We start from the raw sequence: 9,012 nt of genomic DNA on the forward strand, positions 1-9,012 counted from the left end.
GCAAAACAAAGTCAATACCATTTCAGCTTCAGAAGGAACTTTGATGCTGTGAGAAGATCCTGCTGTGCTCTATTTTATTTCTACAACAATATACAACAGCTTTGGTAATTCTGGTAGCTCTTTCAGATACATAACACTTTCAGTATTGGCACATGTTAACAAAACTGTAGTATCTGAGAAGCACAGAAGAAATTCAGTCCCATCTGAGAAATCCTGGGTGGGGATGAAGGTAGAGGGCAACAGCTCCTCCTCCTCAAGGGCTTTCTGCTCCAGGGTCCCATAGGCACCAGACTTGCCTGCCTTTCACTCAGCATGCAGTGAAGCTGCTGTGGTTGGTGGGAGGTGGGCTACACTGGTGTCAGGATGCCAGTGCTCAGCTCTGCAGCTCTGGATTTGAGCAGATCCAGACACAACAAGGCTCTTCTCTCAGCATCCATGAGGGACTGGTAGAATGGGGCTGACCAGTTGTCACACAGAATACAGATCATATGGCAATGATGCTGATTGACCCACAGAAATGGAAACATATAAACTTTCCTTTAGGCACAGGTGGCTCCATTTCTCCTGTCAAAATTATTCACATTTAAAAAAATTAAAATCTTGTCTGTAGTAAGGAGAGCTGTTAATAGTTCTACACTTTGGATATATATAAAATTATAGCTTTTGCCTCTCATGATGATTTCACCAGCTTTGAATTGCCTCTGACCATTAACTAGAAATTCGCTTGACCTGAGATTAATCTTGAAAGAGAGGAAATGAAAGGTAATTCTGTGCAGGCCTTCCAAGACATGAATTAATACCAGTCTTTGACATAAACAATGTTTTATACAGTGAAATAACAAATGAGCTATGCTCATCTCCCTGTGAAGTCCCACATCTGTAGTGTTTACTCTGAGATATCTTGGAAGAGAAATGCTTATCTATGCTCATCACTGGCTTTCTCTGCTTCACCTCAAAATAAAGCTAGAGCGCCTCATTTCCACTCCATATCAAAACATAGTCACCCCTGCATGCAATGCGTGTCCCTTAGCAAAATATTGTTCTTCACCAGGAAGACATAGAAGAATCCAGATTATGCAGCAACTGAAGATCTTTTTCAAAATCCAATTATTTTTTATAAACATGCAAATGGTTTGTGGTAAAGCAACACTGGAAATTCTCTCTCCTCTACTGATAAAAAAAGGGAGAAATTACAGCTTCTGCATGGGGAGGACTGAGCCCTGATTTCTTCTGGCATCTGGAAAATAATTTGAAGAAACAAAATTGAGCACAGACATCTGGGTAATCAATGCTCATAATCTCCAGTAGTATCTTCAGGCCTCATGTATGTGTTTGATTTGAAGCTGATGTTATGTGCTTATCACAAGGTGGATAAATTATATTTTCCTTTTGTTTCATTCACTATATATTTACATTCATATCCCTTTGTCATGATATAAAATACTTTTAGGACTGGTCCAATATTTCGATGGTGCTTGAATAGTTTTGTACCGGTTTAAATATTAGTAAAATTATGATATTTAGCAAGGCCAAGTATAGTTTCAGTACCTTGGACTATCGCCCAGCAGTAAGAAAGACAAGTTGGACTTCTGCTTAGATAAGAAAGCAAGCTGGGCTTCTGCTTTGAAATATTTCCTTCAAGCAGAGCCTCAGAGGAATGGCACACCAGCATCAAATCAGTGGGATCTTTTGGACTCCTTGCCTTTCATTCCGTGTCATAAAAGTTTTCCTTTGAACTAGCAACACACTGCAGCCACCTGATCTAGGAGAAATTTATCTGTGTGGAAGCCGGAATGACACTCTTCTAGTCCCGGGATCCGAGCCGAGCTGAAGAGAACTGTCATAGGGCCAGATCCTCAAAGGGCACTTGCTCTATCTGCAGGAGCCTCTCCTCCCCACCCTGCTTCATCCCGACTTCTAGTTTACCCGGGGTCACTTCAAGGCTGTCTCAACTCCCCTTCTTCCTGCCCCTGCTGCCGCAGTCCCCTGGGAAAATTGGGGTTTCCCCAGTTCCTCCGAAGTTTTCCCCAAGGTTTCCCCAAGGTCTCCGAAGAGGAGACGCGCAGAGGGAGGCCCACGCCGCTGGAGTCAGAGTTTGTCAGCGGCTGTACCGAGGACCCTGCACCCAAATCATGGCCACGTCTCCCCTGAGCGGGGGAAAAGCGGCGCCTCGAGGGGCTGAGCCCTGCCGGGGTGCCGCAGGTCTGCCCGCGCTGCGGCTGTGGCTCTGACCTGTTGCTTTGCTTTTTACACGCAGAGCCGCCTGCTCGGGAGATTACCGCGGTAATCTGACACGTGTGAAAGGAGAGGGATGCGCTTCCCCTCTCGGCCGCTCTCAAAGGCGCACGGTGCTGGCAGAGCCGCCGGCCCCAGCCCGAGGACCACACCTGCTGGATGCGGGCAGTCCCGGGGGGGCGTCCCAGGAGGGTCGGTAAGGCGATATCCCTCTCTCGGGTGTAACGCGTTAGCTACGATTGTCACCACGGCGCCTCGCCCCTCGCCAAAAGCCGAAACCCTGGGAGAGCTCCAGGTGTACAAGATCTGGGCGAGACCTGGCATGTCACATCACCCGTTCTCGCAGGGCTCACTCTGGGGCAGAGCCCGCAGGCGCTCCTGACAGGTTCCCCGAGCCGGGCAAATCCCCAGCGGCCGTGGGACACTCTCCGCTTCTCCCCGGACCGCCCCGCCTGGCCGTCCTCGGGCCCGACCCCGGAGTGGAGCACGGCCCGGCCCCTGTCCGAAAAGAACCCCCGAGCCTGAAGGGGGCTGTGGGCACAGCCCTGAGAGGGCAGAGGGAGCTCAACGGGCCTGCCTGCCCTGCTCGGGGGTAGCACCCATCTTCCGTGCCCGGTCCGGTTACCCCGGGAGCGGTATAATCCCAGAAACCCCCCCCGCCGCTCCTCAGGCCCCCACCGACGGGCGGGCTTCGCTTTCAAGGCTCGGCTTGGCAGAGGCTGCTGAGCAGCTAATAACATAACAACCCTGCTTTGATCAATTCGAACTAATTACCCCTCTTAATTAAAATCTTTAGCGGTTGCTTCAGTGTTTTGGCAAGGGCGAGGAGAGCTTTGCCGCACGGCAGCGCCAACGCCGCGCTCCCCGCCCGCCCGTCCGCGCCGCAGCCCCCGCCGCCGCAGTCACTCCTTGGCAAAGGTTTATTTCCATCAGGTCAACGAATTCTTTTTTTTTTTTTCTCTCCACGTGCAAGAATCAATGCGAAATTCAAATCCGTACATAGAGAACAGTTGTGTCCATATAGATACGATATTCACGGGGAGAGGGAGAGGAGGGAACCAAGAAGGGTGGGATAACCAGCAGACAGCGGAGGCAGGGCAGGATCAACACAAGGGGAATATATATATATACATCGAAATAATTAAAGTGGTGCAGCATTCCCGGCTCGAGTAATACAGTTTCCCAAATAAATACAGCAGAAATTGGCTTGGCGCTTTTTGTTTTTTGTTTTGTTTTGTTTTTTTTTTAACCATCTCTCCACCTGAGATGCAAGGACAACAAAAAAGTAGTCTGTAAAGAACAAAGAAAAAATTAAAAAAAAAAAATAGGAAACAATCAGTCCCATTAACGTTAGTGGTGATATAGAGCATAATACACAAAACCGCTTAACAGGTGCATGCAAAGAGGCGCTGGGGCTCGTACGGCGGGGCCGGCGGCCGCCCCTCACGGCTGCAGCGGCGGCGGGCCCGGCAGCAGCGCCCCGGGCGGGGGCGGCGGGTCCGGCCCCCCCAGCTCGGCGGGGGCCCGGGGCAGTCCCAGGGCGCTGTCATGCAGCTTACGGACGTGCTTCTTGAGGTCAAAGTTCCTGCAGAAGCCTTTGCCGCAGGTGGGGCAGGTGAAGGGCTTCTTGTCGTTGTGGGTATGCATGTGGAAGGTCAGATTGTACACCTGATGAAAAGCCTTGTTGCAGATATTGCACTTGAACTGCTTCTCCCCGCTGTGAGTCAGCTTGTGGTTTTTGTAATTGCCTGGGAATGAGAAAAGAAAGGCGAATGGACCTGGATTTCAAAGACGGACAATGAAAAGACAAAAAGAAATAAAAAAAACCACCCGAACTCTGTCCCATCACCAGAGTTCGGCTTTAGGATGAAACGACCGCAGACCTCCCGCCTTCTCTCCATCCTCCCCGCGGCTGTTACACTTAACAGACGACAAAGAAAGGATCGAATAAACCAAAATCACGGCAATTGCGGAAATAAAACCCCGGGGTTTAGACTTCACAGCAACCCGGGAAGAAAAAGTAGCTAAATTATTGTATTTGAAGGGGGAAATAAGAGGAGAATTCGTTTGCCGAACCGCGCTGGAAGCTGCATGTTTGCGGTGGAGGGGGAACAGGCACTTCCAGCAGAACGACTGCCCCGCTGCTGCCCCGACAGAGACCTCTGCCCCGCTTCGCTGGGCAGGACATGTGTCGGGGCTAGCCAAACTTAAAATTAGCCGAAATATCTAATAATAAAACTTGAACACAAAATTAATTCCCCACCACCCTCCCTATCGCAAATTGTCCTGCCACTTGACCTAGCTTGGGGAGGGGGAACCCGGAGAAGAGAGAGGGTGCTGGAGATTGGTACCTTTCTGGTGAAATCCTTTGCCACAAAATTCACAGACAAATGGTTTATAGCCGGCGTGTATTCGCGTGTGCGTGTTCAGGGTCGAGCTCCGGTTAAAAGCTTTGCCGCACTGGTTGCACTTGTGTGGCTTTTCCTGGAAGGAAACATACACCAAGTCACGGCTTGTTGGCTGTCCTGAGGGGTCTGTGTTTTGTTTAGCGGGATTTTATGAGCTGAATTGTGGAGTTCTGTGTGTTCAACTGACGGCTCGCAGGTGCCGGTGCGGGGCACCCCGCCGTGCCTACCGCGCTCGGGACAAACGAAATGTCCCCGCGGCTGCGGACTGGCCGCCCCCCGGCCGCGCCGCTGTTTCGGAGCGGCCGGACAAACGCCGAGCTCCCCGAAAAACGTGAGTGGAAACTCTTGGGCAGGGAGGAAGGGACAGAGGATGGGCTCACCTGGGTGTGGATGATCTTGTGCCGGCAGAGCGTGCTCGCCTGTCTGAAGCCCTTCCCGCAAACTTTGCAAACAAAGGGTCTGGCTCCCGTGTGCACCGGCATATGGCGCGTTAAGTTATAATGTGCATTAAATACCTTGAAAGAGAAAGGAGACAATAAAATAAAATGAAATCGCGATTAGAAGGCGAGAGTGCCAAGGGGGAGCCGTCGTTGAAAAATCAAGCAAGCAAGCGACAGACAGCCGGCGGGAAGACGGACAGGGACAGGAGGCTGGGGAAGGGAGGCGGGCTACGGTGCTACTTGCCTTTCCACAAACTTCACACGTGAAAACTTTGGGCTTGCTGCTCGGGGAGCTGCGGCTGAACTCCGACGTCTTATAGGCGATTTTTTCCGAGAGGATCTGAGCACTTTCTTTCATGTAGTGCTGCAACTGAGCCTGCGATAAGTCCTTGAAGGCCACCCCCGCCGGGTACTTGTCCACGGTCGGTAGCACCAGCTTGTTCCGCTCCGCCAGGTAAGCCTTGGGCTGCGGGTGCAAGGGAGAGCTGAGGAAATAAGAAGCCACCGGGTGGATGTTGACACTGGAGGACGGGTGACAGGGGCTGTCGCCTCGGTTGAAATAGCACAGGGCTCCCATGGCGTGGAAGGAGGAGTGATTGACCACTCGGGGTCTTACCAGTTTGTACTGCTGCAAGGGCAGGGCATCGCGGGGGAAATCTCCTTTCAAGCTCAGGGCACAGTTCAAGAGATCGCCGCAGCTAAAGGAGGGCGAGGAAGAGGAATCTAAGTGAGCCTTCCTGGGTTCCGCTCCAGCCACCGCTGCTTTGGGCAGGGTATCGTACGCCACCGGGACAAAGGGGATCATGCAGGGGATGGAGGAGTTGAGGTGCAGCGGATGCTTGGGGTCGCCTTTGGCCACGGAGCCATGGAGGAGCTGCGGGACGGGGATGGAGCGGGGCTCTGGAGTCCGCGCCATGATGCGCTCAATGGAGAAGGCGAGTGGCTTGGGCGTGCTGATCATGTTGCTCCTGGCAGACAGGCTTTCTCTGGACGGAGGAGTCGCTAGGATTTTGGTCGCCGTGTGGTTGCCACTATTGTCCATGGCTGAACTGCATTTGTTCTCCCGGTTTGAGCCGCTCTGGTAGACGCCTCTTTTTTTTTTTTCTTTTTTTTTTTCCTCTCTCCCCTCTCTCTCTCTTTCACTTTCTCTGCCCCTTTTCTTGTTACTGATCTGCGAGGAGGGAGACCAGCATTGCCGCCGCCACCATCACCACAGCCTCCACCGGCGGAACCAGCCTTCTCAGTCCAGTGGACTCATGCCAGCCCATCACAGTTTACTTTGGCGCACCAATGACTCGGGACAATCGCTACTTATTTCTATCAATAGAAAGTGTTGTGTCAATAACGCAGCCAAGATCTCGCCAATCGTTAACTTCCAGGAGGAGAAGGTAAACTAGATAATTGCTCAATTCGCTTCCAACAGTCAACAGGAAAAGTTTTTCCCCCCCAGCAAGGGGCTACTTTTCATTGGCGCCCGCGCCTCCCCCGCCCAGGGAAGGAGGTGGCCCTCCCTCCTTCTCGCCTCTCTCCCCTCTACCTCCCTCCCTCTCTCTCTCTTTTTATTATTATTATTTGCAATCTGCTTAACCAGGCTTTAGAGGCCAAGCAAATCCGAGATCAATTTTCTTGTTTGGCTTTAAATGACATCATCTAAAATCATTGTCCAAGTGCTAAATAGGGATGTGAAACCCAATTCAAGGGCAAGCGCCAGGGTGTTTGTCAAACAAGGTGCTGCAGAAGAAGCGGCTGGAGGGGAAGCTGTTTGTTTCCTTGCCACTTTCCAGCCCGAGCTCTCTTTGTGCGTGCGTGCGTGTGTGTGTCTGAGGGAGGGAGGGAGATGGCTGCTCTGCTCCTGGGACTGCTCCTGGGACTGCTCACTGCTTTAAAGAACAAGGTCAGGTGGCGGTGAGCTTTTGGAAAACACGGTAGACAAATAAACGGGGGACTTGCAACAAGCAGACGGCGAGACCAGCGCGTGGGGATGCAAGAACATCCCGGGCCAAATGGAACGAGTGCTTGGGAGCAAAAGGATGATTCAAAACTTGGGCGGGGGAAGAGAAGAAAAAGGAGGTAGGAAGAAGGAGTGCCTTATAAATCCGAAGCATTCTTGATATATTTCTGTATTTTTGTGTATATATATACATATGTAGCCTGCATATGCACTAAATATAGCTTCTGTGTCCTTACAGAATACACTCACAACACAAATACCGAAAACTCAGGGCTGGCACAGATACACGAAGAAATATACAGCTCACACACACTGTTTGTAGATACATATGCACCTAAACAGATGCAATCCCCACGTATTTAATAGAAGCTTGACGGCCCTGTTCGGGGCGGGCAGCGCCAGCGGGTGTTCGTCCTGTCAGCGAAGCGGGATGGCTGGGGAGATGAGAGGGGCAGCAGCGGGTACGGGGCTCTCTGTGTTCCCGCCCACCCCACCATCCGACAGTTCGGGTCAGGACAAGGTCCCGTTCCTCCCGCCGGCCTGGGGTTCACTCGAGTCGTGGCTGAGAGGCCGCTACCGAAATAATAGCCAGGAGACACCGAGGGTCCCTCCGTCCCTGCAGCGAGCGGCCAGGCCGCGTCCCTCCGCGGAGGGACCCATGCAGCCATATCCATATCAGAGGCCCAGCACTGCCCTTCTCAGGGACAGGGGGAGAGAGGCAGGAGGCCTCGGGTTTGCTGATGGAGAGAAGCCTCCAGCGAGGCAGGGAGGCCCGACCCCCACCGCTCGGGTACCAGCCCAGGAACAGGCACAGGGCAGTGTCTGCCCCCGCAGCCGCCGGCCCGGGACAGCCGTCTTGCGAGAAGTGAGAGCAGGGAGGAAGGGCTGGGGCCCAGGGAGAAAGGGAGAGAGAGATGGGGAGACGGAAGGAGGGATGGAGGGAGGCATTCTTGGCCCCGGAGCTGTGACCTGTCTGTTGCGGCCTCAGCCACCGCAACTGCTTTTGAGGAGAGCAAGGCAGCGGCTGTTCCACGACGGTACCTCCGCAGCCGGGAGCTCCATGCGGGGCACGGAGAAAGAGAATGTCCTGCGTTCCCCAGGACAGACGCCGAACGACGGGCAGTGGCCCGGGCACCTCTCCCTTCGACCTCCGTGTCCGGCCCGTCCCTCCCGTGTCCCGGAGCTCAGGCGGGCGACAGGAGCCGGGGCTGGCCTCGGGATGGACGCAGCCGTGCGGGCAAGCGTGAGGCGGAGGAAGGACGGGATCCGCGATGCCTCTCCGGCCCTGCTCCCTGCTTTCCCCTGGCCGGGGGCCACTGACCGCTCACGTTCTTCTCCCCCGCAGTTCCCCACGGCAGATGGGTCGGGGCGCTAATGCCGTAATTGCTGTCCCGGATCGGGTTGCTGCAGCCGCCCGCCTTTTACCTGGGGGAAGGAAGGATCGTGGACTGGCGGGGGGACGCAGGCGGACCCCCCCAGAGCCGTGAGGGGCAGCTGCCTCGGGCTGCCCCCTTCTCCGCACTGTCGGTGTCTCTCGTACTTTGTGTCCGCCAGAGGAGATTTTCCTCCTTCAGAGCAATTTACATTTAATTCAATCTAGGCAAATTTCCTCTTGATTGGTGCTGAAGAAGGGAATTATTGTTGAGTGGGTTTTAGAGGGTTCAAATCTCATATACTTAATATGTTAACAGCTTGTTCTTAACTGGTCTTTTTGGGATTGACTTTTTGACAAGTGTTTGAAAGTAAAATATGTAGTGTCATTTGAGCAGGGTAAATATCCCAAAGCAGCAATTACAGCCCTGCCATTGCAATTATACCGGTCTACTCAATATTGAGATACACTTTTGAAGAAGCGATAGCTTTATTATTCAGTACTTCCTTACGAATATATCTCCCTTTCTTTCGGTACCTCTCACGATAATTTATGTAAGTGCCAAATTTTCCTTAGCGATCTAAAAGCAAAATTTTTGGGGGGCGG

General features: G+C 52.9%; 1 protein-coding gene across 1 annotated transcript; it reads right to left on the reverse strand.

Annotated features, from left to right (window-relative positions):
- Nucleotides 1–3,177: 3,177 nt before the first annotated feature.
- Nucleotides 3,178–6,481, reverse strand: FEZF1 (FEZ family zinc finger 1). Its single transcript, XM_054631713.2, has 4 exons — nucleotides 5,328–6,481; nucleotides 5,024–5,158; nucleotides 4,587–4,719; nucleotides 3,178–3,983 (listed from the first exon to the last, which is right to left on the reverse strand). Exons 1-4 carry the CDS (start codon nucleotides 6,123–6,125, stop codon nucleotides 3,679–3,681), a joined length of 1,371 nt encoding a protein of 456 aa, XP_054487688.1. The 5' UTR covers nucleotides 6,126–6,481; the 3' UTR covers nucleotides 3,178–3,678.
- Between the last annotated feature and the right edge of the window lie 2,531 nt (nucleotides 6,482–9,012).

This window comes from Agelaius phoeniceus, chromosome 5 (assembly GCF_051311805.1).
Source record: "Agelaius phoeniceus isolate bAgePho1 chromosome 5, bAgePho1.hap1, whole genome shotgun sequence".
In the NCBI taxonomy this organism is placed as follows: domain Eukaryota; kingdom Metazoa; phylum Chordata; class Aves; order Passeriformes; family Icteridae; genus Agelaius; species Agelaius phoeniceus.